The sequence below is a fragment of the Trematomus bernacchii genome, unplaced genomic scaffold (genome assembly GCF_902827165.1).
Source record: "Trematomus bernacchii unplaced genomic scaffold, fTreBer1.1, whole genome shotgun sequence".
Taxonomy (NCBI): Eukaryota; Metazoa; Chordata; class Actinopteri; order Perciformes; family Nototheniidae; genus Trematomus; species Trematomus bernacchii.
Genome location: NW_022987581.1, coordinates 891,197 through 907,580, shown reverse-complemented (window position 1 = coordinate 907,580; position 16,384 = coordinate 891,197). Strand labels below are relative to the sequence as shown.

The window sequence follows — 16,384 nt, the reverse complement described above, 5'->3', positions numbered from 1 at the left end:
TATTTTTGATCCACACATATTTGTTTTCCGTTTAAAACCGCTGCACCTGCAAACACAACCCGCTTTCTGTGCACGGATCGCTGTGCATTCGTGTGTGGGTTTTTTGAGACTCCCCTGACGGTCACCCGATTCGTACTTGTAATTTTTTCTATCTATAACCAATCAGATGTCTCCTCCATTCTAAGCCAATCACATGAGCGCGCCCCCACGAGGGTATGATTTCTTGCGTTCATGACGTAGCGCTTCATGTACGCATTTTGCGCTGTCCGGAGCTGACCGGTCCATGGAGCCTGCCTGCTTTGAAAAACACAAGTGTGAATCCTTCTGTGTGCATGTGTGTATTATGAGACTGTTCTGAGCCCATACATAATAGGTGAAAATATAATGTGCAAAAAAAGAATAAGGATATTTATTTAAATACAGTTAAAGCAAACATGTGCAATAGAGATACACATTTAAAAGAATACAAATATTTATACAAATATATTAAAGCAAACATTTGAAAAATTAAAAAATCATATTTCTATAAACGGATACAAGCGGCCGAGATGGGTTTTCTCCGCAGGGTGGCTGGAGTCTCCCTCGGGGATAAGGTGAGAAGTTCAGTCATCCGGGAGGGACTCGGAGTTGAACCGCTCCTCGTTCGCGTTGAAAGGAGCCAGTTGAGGTGGTTCGGGCTCCTAGTAAGGATGCCACCTGGGCGCCTCCCTAGGGAGGTGTTCCAGGCACGTCCAGCTGGGAAGAGACCGAGGGGTAGACCTAGGACCAGGTGGAGGGATTATATCTCTTCACTGGCCTGGGAGCGCCTTGGGATCCCCCGGTCAGAGCTGGTTGATGTGGCCAGGGAAAGGAACGTTTGGGGCTCTCTGCTGGAACTGATACCTCCGCGACCCGACCACGGATAAGCGGGAGAAGATGGATGGATGGATTTCTATAAACATAAGAAGTTAAAATAAAAATATGCATCACATGTTACTTGTTAGACGCTTTTATCCAAAGCGACTTACATACTCAATACTGTGGGCAATCCCCACAGGAGCAATTTGGGGTGAAGTGTCTCAGGGACACAACGACATGCTGACTGCAGTGGGGTTTGAACCTGTGACACCCTGATCCGAACACCAACGCACTAGCCCACTGCGTCACAGCCTCCCTCAAATAAATACAAAATATTTAAAACACAAAGTAAAATGTGCCAAAAAAATAAATATGTGTGTTGATGTATTATTGTCCACATCTCGTAGAAAAAATTGCTTTAGCTTAATTGGAGTTAAATCGTTTGTTCGTGGTATTAATGAAAACACAGGCATACTACAAAACTACCATCATATTTATGTATTTATCATTAAACACTGAAAGTAAACTGGCCTGATTCTCTCCTCAGGAATGCCACGGTGGTGATGGAGGCTCGTCAGGTGGTGATGAAGATCTTTGAGGATTACACAAAGTCCTGGTACTGGATCCTGATGTAAGTCCCTCAGGAACATGAATACATCTGCTTCTCTCTGAAACCTCCGCTCACTGCCTCTCTGTTCCTTCCTCTCTGCAGAGGTTTGGTTATTGCGATGCTCACCAGTCTGCTCTTCATCGTCCTGCTGCGCTTCCTGGCCGGGATCATGGTCTGGGTCATGATCGTCATGGTGATACTGGTCCTAGGATATGGTAAGAGTTCAAACATAAAAGCCTTATGCTCTCTTTAAATAAGGAAATTGGTACAATGCATGTCATACACTGTCAATATATGAATGTTGACTCAAATCACACACAGGTGGTCATGAGCGCTGCCGTTAGCTAGCAACGCTATCGTTCATGGTAGCAAATCATTACAGACTGCTAATTTAACCCAATCAAATTAACTTTTTGACACCAGTATAGTGGTACATTTATTGTAATATAGTGATGTCATTATGTTCTTGAAGTAAACAAAGGAGTCCAATGGTGGCGTTTCAGGCGGGGGTGGAATGAGGGGAAACTCCATCTTGAGGGAACACAGAGATTTTAGCCTTTGCAGACCATTGACATGCACTAAAACCCATATAACACACCACAGGAAAGACAAAACCCCCCAAAAGCAGAATAGGGCCCCTTTTTAAAACGAATGCACTTAAATGGCTTAATGAATGCTGATGTACCTGTTTCTTAAAAATACTTATTTTTTATTATCCTTATATATTTCTTTTTTTCCCCCTACTTTGCAACTTATTTTTTTAGATTGTTTATGTTCGCACCATCAGAAACCAAAGAAAATGCCTTGTATGTGTAAACGTACCTGGCAATAAACTTGATTCTGATTCTGTACCTGCAGGTTTCTTACTGTTCTGAGTCTGTAGCTTCATGGCTGATTGCACTCATTTTAAGTCACTTTAAATGTACGCTTTATCTAAATGTAATGTACTCCTGTTCAGGTATCTTCCACTGCTACATGGAGTACGCCGCTCTGAAGGGAGAGGCCGGCGCTAACGTCACTCTGCAGGAAATCGGCTTCCAGACGGACTTCACCGTCTACCTGCAGATCAGACAGACCTGGCTGGCCTTCAGTACGAACACAGACCATCATATACACCTTTATACACTCTGACATGTTACTGTGAAGTGAGGACACCTGTGTAATCTATCCCTCTTCTCCTTTAGTGATCATTCTGGCCATTGTGGTGGTCATCATCATCCTCCTGCTCATCTTCCTCAGGAAGAGGATCCTCATCGCCATCGCTCTCATCAAAGAAGCCAGCAGGTCAGACTTCACATAAAGTATAATTCACATTCATCTGTTGGCACTTTTAGACGAGAGAATGGAACAAATTGTTAAAATATATCAATGACCTTAAGATGTTTTCTAACTTAAAACTAATTTGACTGTACAAGGTAATGCGTTGAAGAATCGGACTAATGCTAAATACACAGTTAAATTAATTGTAATTCGACTCAAACTGATGATTTTTGTCTTGGTTGTGACGTTGTTGTTGTTGTGTTTACAGAACCATCGGGCATGTGATGTGTTCCCTCTTCTACCCTATCTTCACCTTCCTTCTGCTGGCCATCGTCATCGCCTACTGGGCGGTCACTGCTGTGTATCCTTTCTAAATGTCCCATTACTGAAACTGCTGATTTAAGCATGTGCAACTGTACTAAGCAAAAACTAAGTGTTTAAGTTCAGGTGGCAGAGTTGGTCAGCGTTAAATGTTGTCACCCAAACTTAATCTAACGTTGTAGGATTTTGTGTAGTTGACTAGGATGCTGAAAATCTTCTGACGTTGTCCTTAATAACACTGATCAGCTTCTTGTCTACCTCTAACCAACCGATCTACAAAGTCTTCAATGAGACGATGTGCGACCACTCGAGAAAAACCTGTGACCCTGCGGTAAGTTCTCCTTTTTATTATCAATGGATGTTAGGACCTCCATTTTAATCCTGGCCAAAATGTTATCAATTCACAAAATAAACGGGATAATCGTCGACATATTCTTAAAACCCAGAAATGACACCTAAAAAGTTTTAAAAGTTAATTAAGATGATCAAACAGGCTTAAAAGGGACATTTTAAGTGATACTGCAGTTTTAAGACAACATGAAAGTTGGTTATCGTTACGTTTTCCTGGGACCCTATTCTATAGCTTCGGATTGGTTATCCCATTTAACAAATCTCCGTTATGTCTTGTGATTTTCAACAGCTTTCATGCTTAATTATCATCTTGTATGTTCAATGGTTCCATCACCTTGAATGTTGAGTAGATTTCCAAAGGTGTCTATATACACGATAATACTTTAATGGTCAGATCAAGTCTGAAATGCTCCTTGCGTCACAGCAGCTCCATGTGTAACATCAACAGACAAATATCAAGACACATGAAAAACAAACAACAAACTGTTAGGAAAATATCACTCGACACCAGGTTGAGAATCAATAATCAGGTTCTAGTTTATTCTTGCAAGAAGGAGCAGAGTTAAATCACATACAAAGGATATGGGTTAACTCACACACATGGGGTATGTTGCTCAACGGAGCAGGAAAAAACATCAGGCTTATATAGTCCAAAACACAGGAGATAACAACAAAGTCGTAAATCGAGGTGGCGCTAATATCAGCCGCGGAAAGTCGGGTCATCTGCGATGGGTCACCTGTGACGTCTTCTTGACTTTCAGCAGTTGTGAGATAATGTACTGTAGGAGACAACAAGTATGTGTCTGTCTCCTCATAAAGGTCAACAACCTGAAATGCCCTGCCTCCTCTTATCATAAAGAGGCAGCTGCAAGGTCGTACACAGTTCAGAGCCACACATGATATCAGTGAATTAAAACAAACCCAAAGAGTGGAGAAAACAGTATTTCTCCAACACAAACATTTAACATAACGTCACAATCACTGAGAGAAAACCTGCTCAAAGAGCCTACAGCGTGCATTTGATCTGGATTCAGCTCTGTGTTTACTGAGAGGACTGACTGGAGCACAAAGGATGCTTCAGTCTGACTTTAGTGAATCTCCCATTAGATGGTAGCACTTCATATTCTCTGTTAGAGCATGCTTTGGGTCCCATGATGTTGTCGGACAGCCTCTCTAGGTTATTATGGTCTGCTGAGTCATAACGTCTCTGACGGGGTGGACCAACAATCTTTGAGCAGATTTTGGAGCAGTTTGGATTTTAAAGCTGTTGACAAACACTTGTACCAGGTAGTATTGCAGTACTGTAGAATAGACAAGATCACAGATGTAGAGAACAGAGTACAGAATAGAGCGGTGCAGGAGTGAGGCCTAAAACCAGGACATCAGATTTCTCTTTAGACCTAATTATCCTCTTGGTTCCATGACATTGAATGTTGAGTAGATTTCCAAAGTGTGTGTATAAAGGTGTCTATATAACCTGTTTCTGTGCTCAGAACTACTCCATCAGTATAGAAAAGGCGCTGTGCCCGGACTCAGAGTGCCTGTTCGCTTTCTACGGTGGAGAGACGGCGTACCACAAGTACCTGATCGGGCTGCAGTTCTACAACGTCTTCCTCTTCTTCTGGTGCGCTAACTTCGTGACGGCGCTGGGACAGATGACCCTCGCCGGAGCCTTCGCCTCGCACTACTGGGCCTTCAACAAGCCCGACGACGTGCCCGCCTTCCCCGTCTTCTCCTCGCTCGGGAGGTCGCTCAGGTGGGTTTGAATGTGGAGGAAGTTTCAAAAGGGATGGGAATGTATGTGTGTATGTATGTATACAGTAGATGTGTATGAGTATAGGTATTTGCTGCATGTATGCATATGTATTACACGCATATATATTCATCTAACAATGTTCCTGATGAATAATCGTGTGTATGGGGCTCACTGGCAGTGAATGTAGGAGATTACTTTAGTCGTTGTTATTGTTCGTTTGTGTTCTTTGTAATTATTTTTTCTCTTTGTACATACAATCAGTACAAACCACTGTCTCATTTGTATGCATATATTTAGCTTCCCATCTCTAAATGACAAACACTGGTTATGCATTGTCAAAACGCAATAAAACGTATCTGAGTACTTGTCCCACCTCTGGCATGCACGGCCATCTTTAAGGATAGTATCTATATATCAGCTTTCACCGGTCTTCTGTCAGCTGTTTTTCATCCGAAATGAATAAAGTATGTGCAAAATATAAATGTCCTTTGAGAAGCTTTTGAGAGAGGAGGGTTTTTTTTTTAAACTAATGCATAAAGAGAAGAATGGTGCCAGCATTAACGGTGCCTAACTTAGCTCCTATACCTGTCGGGAATTTTAAAAAAGTGTAATCTTTGGATGTGTAATTTACAAACTGGGGGACACAGGATCTTCAAATCTAAAGGCCCCATTGCAATATACAATCATCCGGACAAAGAAAGCTAATGTAATGCTAACTGAATGCTAACAAAATGGTGGCATTTTGTGAATAGTTAATCTACCGTTATATTCTTACTGTATATACGACGACATTTCAAGGTTTAAATCTCATTCCCTGTGTAGTTGTTGGTGTTTCTGTAGGTCAGCAATTCTCTTACACTTACATTAAACAACCTGCAGATGGCGCTCTTACACTTTATTAACTCCATGTTGGAAAAGTATAAAACGTAATCCTGTGGTCCTCAAAAATGGCCGACATGCCGTTGAGTTTGCTTGAAAATCACTCGTTCATCTGCCTTCTGCCTACTTGTCTGTTTTATTTGTAGTCCCAGTATGTTCTGTCCCAGAGTGTGTTAATTGTGTCGTCGCCCCCCCCCCCCCCCCCCCCCCCCCCCCCCCCCCCCCCTTTGTAAAAGTGTCCTTGGGTATATGAAAGGCGCTATATACATTTAAGTTATTATTATTGTCTGTTTTTTCAGGTATCACACAGGAACTCTGGCGTTCGGCTCCCTGATCCTCTCCATCGTTCAGATCATCAGAGTTCTGCTGGAGTATCTGGACCACAAGCTCAAAGGTCTGCTGCGGTTTAATTCACATTGTTGTTGGTGTTTATTGGTTGCTTTACTTTAGCCAATAAGTTTCACTGCAATTTTTTTGTGTGGAAAAAGAACACAAAAAAATCTATAAATAATCTCTTTTCTCTTTCTTTTCACTGTTAAATCTCTCACTAACTTTTAGAGTTGATGAAAAATGTTATCCAATTATATCAGTTTTGGTCAAGGACTTAAAATATGATGGCAAAATTACTACAAACTTTATGATTTCAAGATGTATAAAACGGAACAAGTTTACCCTTTGTTTGACTTTGTCATCTTCTCTGTATATATGAGTATTTCATTAGTTGAAAAAAACCCTTTTAAGCCTATTTAACCAAATATTGAGCTTAGTTCTATTTGGAAATTGCATTTAATCGTAAATATACCTTCACTTACAGTATATTTTTTAATTATTTTTCACAGGAGCTCATAATAAATGTACCAAGTTCCTGCTGTGCTGCCTGAAATGCTGCTTCTGGTGTTTGGAGAAATGCGTCAAGTTCATCAACAGAAACGCTTACATCATGGTGCGTGCTTTATTATTGCCTTTTCAATAAAGTAGAAACATAACTTATTCTATTTTATACCTACTTTATGCTATTGTTTATAAAGTATTTGAGTGTAATGAGTGTGTTTTGTCCTGTAGACGGCGATCTACGGGAATAACTTCTGCACCTCCGCCAAAAACGCCTTCTTCCTCCTCTTGAGGAACATGATCAGGTGAGGTGGATTTAAATAAAGCTTGATTTATTTTGATTTTATTTGCAGAATATAATTTTATATTTCTTTAAATCCCCCAGGGTGGCTGTCCTGGACAAAGTGACAGACTTCCTCTTGTTTTTGGGGAAACTGCTCATTGTTGGGCTCGTGGGTGAGTCTTAATATCAATTATTCATTCTCGAAATATTCGTTTGACGTTATTTTAGACTAGAGAAGGTTAATTAGAATGTTTCATTTATCCCGGGGCGTATTGACAATTGCTCCATTTTAGACTGAATAAAATAAAGGATAAAAAAGAAGAATAAGTTAAAGGGGACCTATCATGCAAAATGCATTTTTTGATGTCTTTTAACATAAACATGTGTCCCCGGTGTGTCGGGGAACTCACGCAGCGTCAGAAAATAAAACCCTCTCTCTTTTCCTCCGTACCCAAATCTCTAAAAACGGGGGAACAACGGAGCTGATCCAGATTTGCGTCCGATATGACGTAATATCTGAAATGTGGACCCACAGCACTATCAGAAAGTTGCTATCAGAAACAATGCCCGACTGTTTTGGACGTAATATGGTCGGTGTTTACATTAGCATCGCTAACACTCAGAGCTAACCTGTACTGGAGAGCATGTGTGTGAAGAAGCAGGAAATAAAAAGGAACTCACCTTGTGGTATAACCGGCAAGAGAGAAAGCCTTTGAGCTCCATACTGTTTCAGAAAGAATCCTTGATAATCCATGATATGGCGTTTCATCACGGCAGAATTTAGTTTAGACAGTAGCTGCCGGGTCCCGCATGAGCTCCGCCCCCTCCTTTTTATTTTTTATCAATTTTTATTTCTTTAAAGCTTTATACCCAAAATCAGCACTTTTGAAACAGGAAGTGAAATAGAGGGATATGAGGCATGGCTAGAATGGGTGATCTGTTTGGTATTTTGAGCAAAACACTTCATAGACATGTTTTTTATATATTTGTATATATCTGAGACCTGTGCTATTGCCTAAAAATAGCATGATAGGTGACCTTTAAAAATTACATTAAAAAAAACTATTCTAAGAAACTATAATAACATTCAAAATATAGCAATATTTACATCGAATATGGTTGAAATATGTTTACCCGAAGAAATACAATATTTGTTATATACATGTATGTATCTTAATATACTTCACAGCCAATCAGTGTGCAGCAGAGAGCTTTGTGAAGTTTGATTTGATTGTGTTTTTTTATTCTCAGCGATCTTCGCCTTCTTCTTCTTCTCGGGGAGAGTGAAGGCCTTCGAGGACACCGCTCCACATCTGCACTACTACTGGGTTCCCATCCTGGTGAGTGTCTCCTCTACCTCTCTACCTCTGAAACGCTGAGTTAGGGTTTTTCTTAAAGCTATCAAAAACACAACGTTGTTTATAACCAGAGATGGAAAAAGTACACGCATCCTTTACTCAAGTAGAAGTACAGATACTCATGTTTTAAAATACTCTGGTAGAAGTAAAAGTACTGACTAAACTTCTTTACTCAAGTAAAAGTAAAGAGGCTTTGAAATGTACTTCAGTAAAAAGTACCCATAACTAGCAGCTGTTTTAAAGAGTACCTGACCTCCCTTTATATTAATAGAACAATAATGTCATTGTTAGCTAATGAATGTTTCCATGCTGAACAACGGCAACATGACAACGTTTTCATTAGTCCCTCTTCTTTAGAGAAGACCAGGAAATGATGGATACACGGATCGTGTTCAAATCAATAGGCACGCAATGACTCTAAATAATAATGATCACGCCACCAAACACACATTAAAACTAAAGGAACCAGCCTGTTTGGAAAATGTAAGAAGTAGAAAGTACAGGTATTTGTGTTCAACATGTAAGAAGTAGAAAGTACAGGTATTTGGGTTCAAAATGTAAGAAGTCAAAGTAAAAAGTCGTCAGAAAAATAAGTAAAGTACTGATACCAGAAAAATGTACTTAAGTACAGAAACAAAGTATTTGTACACCTTTTTTTTGGTCCTGATCTCTGATGTTTCTTTATACATTTCTTCTTCTCCTCTCCAGACTGTGGCGGTCGGATCCTACCTCATCGCCCACGGATTCTTCAGTGTTTACGCCATGTGTGTGGACACTCTGTTCCTCTGCTTCTGTAAGTCCTCGCTCATTATCACCTCCTTTGTATTATTACTTCTTAAAGGTCCCAGGTCAAGGCCATTTATACTGATCATAATTCCATTGTTGAGGTCTACTAGAATAGATGTACATTGTTCAATTCATTGTTCAAGTTCAATTGTTCATACAGCATCTCTGTATAGTATGTGTATTCACTCTCTGTCCTACACGCCTTGTTGGAGCTCCTGCCCCCCCCCCTCCCTATGAGCCTACTGTGCTCTGATTGGTCAGCTCGCCCACTCTGTTCTGATGAGTCCACCACCGTTACAGCGGAACATCAGTGATTATGTGTTACAATGGCGTTTGTTAGCAACCAGAAAATGACACCAGTAATGACAAACAGATGAGAATGCTGCATGGGGTCTGGGTGCCGTGTTGGCGGGACGTTGCGGGGGTCGCTGCTGGAGCGGACGGTGTGAGCTGTATTACTGGTGTTGTTTCCTGGTTGCTGCGTGGGGTCAGCGAGACACCGCAAAACTCACCTGAACTCAGCCTGAGCACACGCACACTCACAGCCTGGTTGTGAGTTTGTGTGAGGAGAAATCTGAGAAATCTGCGGAGCTGAGAAAAGATAAGGCTGAGTGTGTGTGTGAGGAGCTCCACGGATTGGTCCATTTGGACCTGGGCATGGTTACCTCACCATACTTAGGAAGAAAAACATGGAAAAAGAAAAATCTCCAACGAGGCGTTCTGGGGCAGCATAGACAGGTCTTTTCTGTGTTAGAGTTTTACTCGCTACAGGGTGTACTTTGAGGGTTTGTGACTCTGCAGACCGTTTACATGCAGAAACACCTACATATCACACAAGGGGATGGGTAATAACCAGAAAAGCATGACATGGGACCTTTAAATGCAGATGTGTTACATTGAAGAAAGGCTTTTAAGAGACAAAACACTAAGATAAATTAACGATTGGCTGAACCCAGACTTTCCGCACTTCTTCAACATTGCTTTTGGTGGCTGTCACTAATTCTAAACTGCATGAATATACAGTGGTGCAGGGATGTTGTCCTTTTGTAGCCTACCCGAAGTAAGCAAGGCAAGGACTGCTTTGAGGAAAAAGCCAATGGGATTATTCCATTGGATTATTGCAGATAATTGGCAAACACACGTTTATGATTCTTACACGTCTTGTTCAGCAGGATAATCTCCACATATTAACAACAATTTACCACCGCATTAGACAATAAAGGAACTACAGCACGGTCACATGACTTCAGGTCACCACCGCTAAGCTAAAGGCGGCTAATGTTGGGCTATAAAGGAACTACAGCACGGTCACATGACTTCACGTCACCACCGCTAAGCTAAAGGTGGCTAATGTTAGACAATAAAGGAACTACAGCACGGTCACATGACTTCACGTCACCACCGCTAAGCTAAAGGAGGCTAATGTTGGGCTATAAAGGAACTACAGCACGGTCACATGACTTCACGTCACCACCGCTAAGCTAAAGGCAGCTAATGTTGGGCTATAAAGGAACTACAGCACGGTCACATGACTTCACGTCACCACCGCTAAGCTAAAGGTGGCTAATGTTAGGCTATAAAGGAACTACAGCACGGTCACATGACTTCAGGTCACCACCGCTAAGCTAAAGGTGGCTAATGTTAGGCTATAAAGGAACTACAGCACGGTCACATGACTTCAGGTCACCACCGCTAAGCTAACGGTGGCTAATGTTGGGCTATAAAGGAACTACAGCACGGTCACATGACTTCAGGTCACCACCGCTAAGCTAAAGGCGGCTAATGTTGGCCGTGATGACGTTTAGTCGTCATATTTAGACACTTGTTAGCAACTGCCATTTTTATGACACATATAAGGTTCAGATATTCCCCAGTGTGGTATTCGCTGACGTGTTTTATGTCGTAGTAATAATGTTTACTTCGAGACGAGGGAAGTGGAAGTGCTAAAATGCCAACTAATTTCCGGGTTTTAGGACTCATTCCTGCAGCACTCTACAGTGAGCCACCCTACCATTTCTAAATAACAGTCTGAGGCTCGCAGGATGTAAATCAGCTGCTTGGTGTTTCTCTATAAATGCCTGTGGGTGCTTTGCTTGCTATTTGACTTTCTTTCTCTTTTTGTCTCCTTTTTCTTTCTCATTTTCCCACAATTCACCACCTTCCTTCCACTCCCTACCTTCCCATAACACCTTTTGTTTAACCCTGATTTCATTACTAATTTCCTATTCCATCCATTAACACGTATAAATACACAAACACACAATAAGGTGAAGACCTGGAGCGCAATGACGGTTCAGCCGAAAGGCCTTATTACATGTCCTCGGTGCTTCGTGAGATTCTGTTGAAGGACAAAGCCGGGGATCCGTCTTCTGCCCGGCAACAAGACGATGAAGACGACGATAAAGACGTTGTGTTGAAACAGCCGCAGCCTCAAGAGGAAGACGAAGTTTAGAGAAGAGGAGTTTTGAGAGCGAAGACGCTGAATTACAGGCATAACGGAACCTTTTAGTTATAGTTAAAGACTTCTGAAGATAAGGATCTGGAAATTTGTTTTGTATCCAAGTTCTCCTTTTTGTTAACCTTTTTATTAAAGGTTCCCCGCACTGCCACTGGCCAACAGAGATGGGAGAAGTACTCAGATCTTGTACTTGAGTAAAAGTAGAAGTACTCAGATCTTGTACTTGAGTAAAAGTAGAAGTACTCAGATCTTGTACTTGAGTAAAAGTAGAAGTACTCAGATCTTGTACTTGAGTAAAAGTAGAAGTACTCAGATCTTGTACTTGAGTAAAAGTAGAAGTACCAGAGTGTAGGAATACTCTGTTTCAGTAAAAGTCCTGCATTCAAAATGTTCCTCAAGTAAAAGTAGAAAAGTATTATCATCAAAATATAGTGAAAGTAGCGACAGTAAAAGTAGTCATTGTGCAGATTGGTCCATTTCAGAATAATATATATGATATGTTTTATAATGATTGATCATGAAAGTGTTCTCAAAGCTGGTAAAGGTGTAGCTAGTTTGAATGACTTTGTATACTGCAGGGTAGCTTGTGGATTTACTCCAGGTGGAACTAAAGTCTGATTTAACACTTGATTATATTTCACATCATTCATCCACATCTGTGAAGTAACTAAATACATGTAGTGGAGTTGAAGTACACCATGTACCTCTGAACTGTAGTGGAGTAGAAGTACAAAGTAGCATAAAATAGAAATACTTGTAAAGTACAAGTACCTCAAAATGAGTACAGTGCAGTACTTGAGTAAATGTACTAAGTTACTTCCCACCTCTGCTGGCCAATAGAAACTTGAAACCATGTTGTGCCTGATTTACAGAGTTAGTGTTGGTCTGTTTGCACTTTTATTAACGATTTAAGGGAAACTGTTACAGTCTATGCATCAGATCCACATTGTTAGCAGTGTTACTTCTTCTAAACTGCACTATCAACGCACTTTTCATCTGTTTACACCAAGCCAGGTTTTAATCTCAATAAAAGTGATTCTCTTTAGGCTACCTGCTGATACTTTGGGAATGTAGTTCTGCATCTACTCTTCAATTCTATTGGTTTATTGAACGGGGACAGTTCACATTATTTAACCTCGCTGGGTTGCAGTTAGCCAAGAGGTACATTTTGTTTTAATCTGTGGTCCTTCAACAGATGCTGTAAAATGTTGTAGCCTTCAGTAGGTGTGTGCTTGGCTGCGAAGTTGCTTAAATAAACATTATTTCAGGATAAAAGTCTCAAAATAAGTAATTTAAACTCGTAAAATTGATGCATGTTGTTGTTTATGGTCTGCGGTAATTGCTCCAAGCTTTCCCCGCTGTTAAATGAACTTTGACCTTCATATTTAATAGTTAAACTGAGCTGTACAATTAATAAAAATGTTATCGAAATTGCAGTAAGTGTGATATTTGGTAAAGGTAAAATATTTAAAAAAATCTGAATTAAATATTATATTGCTGCAAAGATGTCCCGGTGTCTTACAGACTTAATAATGTGTATTTATTTGTATTTATTTATATAAAAATGATCATTCCCTCGTATATTGCAAATCAAATTGCGAATGTATATCATAAAAAAAATTGCCATTGGTTATTTTGGACAAATGGTGCAGCTGTAATATTAATAAATGAAGCCTGACCCTGGTTTTTAAAGCACTTCTCTCTCCAATAATCTGACTTTAATCTTGTTTTATTGAATATATTCCAGTGGAGGATCTGGAGAGGAACGATGGCAGTGCAGAGAGGCCCTACTTGATGCCGGAGAACCTCCGAAAAATCCTGAACAAGAAGAACAAGACGGAACCGGCTGAATAACGGAAAGATCTGCAGTGATGTTGGACTTTAGTAAAAACAGACTCGAACCAGACGCCTTCAATCACCGGGAGCCTCCATCGGAAGTGTTATCCACTTTAATTAATCTACAGTTTTAAAGACGCCGCCTTATTTGTTATATATTTTAATATTTGTGCTCCATGAAGGTCAGCTTTAAAGTTGTTTAATATGTCTCTGCGCTTTTTATCTTTCTGTTATCTTATGTTATGTTTGAAGCTTTATTTAACCTTGTTACCAAAGCCGTTACACTACCACTCGTTTTATCTCTGCACGAAGCATCGATTTGTCAGCTAGTGTGTAATGGAGAAACTTAAGAACAAAAGCTACATTTTTATTGTATAGGGTTATACTCTGGTACTCATTTCATTATTGTGGAGTTAAACTGGGAACGTTTTTGAAATAAAAATAGTTTTTTACGTAGTTGCACGAGACTGTCTTTACTTTTAACCAACTGTTTTTGCTTATGTATCATAATAATTGTTAAGGTATCTTTTAACAACAGCAGAGAGCTTGCCAACTCTAAATGATTGTGTTATAAGGGTAAGGGTCCGCTTGATGACTTCGTTTTATACACCAAATAATGACCTTGTTGGAAAAAACGAATCACAAACAACCGATCTGTTGTTCATCTATAAGTGTCATGCTGCTGGGGACGCAGGTGACATGTTCTTACCACTTTTTAAAAGTATAATTGGTTAAAAAGTTCAGATTTCTTCAATCCTTGGGACCCAAGTGATGCGATTTGGACATTTGACACATGTAATTTAAGTTAAAGGGGCCCCATCATCCTCATTTTCAGGTGTATATCAGCATGTAGTGTCTGTACTTTAAAGAGTCCTCTCCTGCTGATGTTCAGGTGTATATCAGTATGTAGTGTCTCTACTTTAAAGAGTCCTCTCCTGCTGATGCTCAGGTGTATATCAGTATGTAGTGTCTCTACTTTAAAGAGTCCTCTCCTGCTGATGTTCAGGTGTATATCAGTATGTAGTGTCTCTACTTTAAAGAGTCCTCTCCTGCTGATGTTCAGGTGTATATCAGTATGTAGTGTCTCTACTTTAAAGAGTCCTCTCCTGCTGATGTTCAGGTGTATATCAGTATGTAGTGTCTCTACTTTAAAGAGTCCTCTCCTGCTGATGTTCAGGTGTATATCAGCATGTAGTGTCTGTACTTTAAAGAGTCCTCTCCTGCTGATGTTCAGGTGCATATCAGCATGTAGTGTCTGTACTTTAAAGAGTCCTCTCCTGCTGATGTTCAGGTGTATATCAGTATGTAGTGTCTCTACTTTAAAGAGTCCTCTCCTGCTGATGTTCAGGTGTATATCAGTATGTAGTGTCTCTACTTTAAAGAGTCCTCTCCTGCTGATGTTCAGGTGTATATCAGTATGTAGTGTCTCTACTTTAAAGAGTCCTCTCCTGCTGATGTTCAGGTGTATATCAGTATGTAGTGTCTCTCCTGGGACATGTCTCAATGCTTTAATGTTCAAAGAGCTCTTTATTTTTCTCATACTACCTGTGCTGCAGCACCTCTTTTCACCCTCTGTCTGAAACCAGAGCCCAGTCTGCTCTGATTGGTTAGCTGGCCGGCTCTGTCCTCTAAAATATAGTGGAGTATAAGTAACTTATAAGTATAAGTACATTCTCAAATAAAGAACATCTTCCTTGACATGCCACACTCAATATCAGCCTTGAACTGCCCCCTGCTGTTCTGTTACTGTCCATCAGGTGGAGTGTGTGTGTTGTCTCTGCAGTGTGTGTTGTCTCTGCAGTGTGTGTTCAGTGTGTCCTCAGGTCAGTAAGCAGCTCTTATCTCCACTGTCAGCTGACGGCTGCAGGTGATCCTGATCAGATCACAATCACAGACATCTCTCGTGTTGTTGCGTGCGCTCTGCTGTCACGTTAACGAGTCAGGTGTACCCTGCACACAGAATAACTCAAAATCTCATCAATTCAATTGTGACTCCATTTGTTCTGTAATGTCAGTGGTAGAAGAATAGTCAGATATTTTGCATATTAGTAAAATTAGCAATATTTAACTTAAAATATTTAAATATTTAAAGTAAAAGTCCTGCAGAGTACCAACGTATTGCACTCAAAATATACCTAAATCAACCTGAAGACCAAGTGGTTATTTATTCTCTTTGTGGTCATTAAGCCCCCTTTCTTGTCTTTTTGGGTTTCTTTGTAGTCGGTTTGTTAATTTGAGTCTCTGTAATAACTTCTATGCCACTTTGTAGTCGTTATGTGTGCAGCTGTTTTGCACAATTTGTAGTTGCTTTGGTTTCTTTGTATGTTTTCAGTTTCTCTGTTGTCTTTCTGAGTCTCCTTCTGGTCAGTATGTGTCTCTTTGAGTGTCTGAGCACGTGTCAGTAATCTGTAATCCATCCATGCATACCCGTCTGATCAAGATAAGCCACTAGAACATTTTGGACCTCGATAATTAACGCGTTGTGGTCCCAGCAGAGGTGGGAAGTAGTGGAGTACAAATACTTCGTTACTGTACTTAAGTACATTTTTCTGGTATCAGTACTTTACTCCACTACTTATTTTTCTGACGACTTTTTACTTTTACTTCTTACATTTTGAACACAAATACCTGTACTTTCTACTTCTTACATTTTGAACACAAATACCTGCACTTTCTACTTCTTACATTTTGAACACAAATACCTGTACTTTCTACTTCTTACATTTTGAACCCAAATACCTGTACTTTCTACTTCTTACATTTTGAACACAAATACCTGTACTTTCTACTTCTTACATGTTGAACACAAATACCTGTA

At 40.3% G+C, this 16,384-nt stretch overlaps 1 protein-coding gene across 3 annotated transcripts in view; it reads left to right on the top strand.

The window, feature by feature from the left end:
• The window catches only part of LOC117479990 (choline transporter-like protein 2), a 32,318-nt gene extending 18,296 nt beyond the window's left edge, over nucleotides 1–14,022 (top strand). For 2 of the 3 annotated variants that reach the window (XM_034127122.1, XM_034127121.1), the window contains exons 9-22: nucleotides 1,385–1,468; nucleotides 1,550–1,662; nucleotides 2,406–2,537; nucleotides 2,632–2,731; nucleotides 2,976–3,068; nucleotides 3,275–3,359; nucleotides 4,873–5,135; nucleotides 6,314–6,408; nucleotides 6,854–6,957; nucleotides 7,077–7,150; nucleotides 7,231–7,301; nucleotides 8,380–8,468; nucleotides 9,195–9,279; nucleotides 13,478–14,022. In XM_034127122.1, the coding sequence (XP_033983013.1) occupies nucleotides 1,385–1,468; nucleotides 1,550–1,662; nucleotides 2,406–2,537; nucleotides 2,632–2,731; nucleotides 2,976–3,068; nucleotides 3,275–3,359; nucleotides 4,873–5,135; nucleotides 6,314–6,408; nucleotides 6,854–6,957; nucleotides 7,077–7,150; nucleotides 7,231–7,301; nucleotides 8,380–8,468; nucleotides 9,195–9,279; nucleotides 13,478–13,584 (1,495 nt within the window). In that variant the 3' untranslated portion in view covers nucleotides 13,585–14,022. Of the gene's footprint in view, nucleotides 1–1,384; nucleotides 1,469–1,549; nucleotides 1,663–2,405; nucleotides 2,538–2,631; nucleotides 2,732–2,975; nucleotides 3,069–3,274; nucleotides 3,360–4,872; nucleotides 5,136–6,313; nucleotides 6,409–6,853; nucleotides 6,958–7,076; nucleotides 7,151–7,230; nucleotides 7,302–8,379; nucleotides 8,469–9,194; nucleotides 9,280–11,539; nucleotides 11,955–13,477 lie in introns of those variants that run through there. The other variant, XM_034127123.1, reaches the window with a different exon arrangement.
• The last annotated feature ends 2,362 nt before the right edge of the window (nucleotides 14,023–16,384 follow it).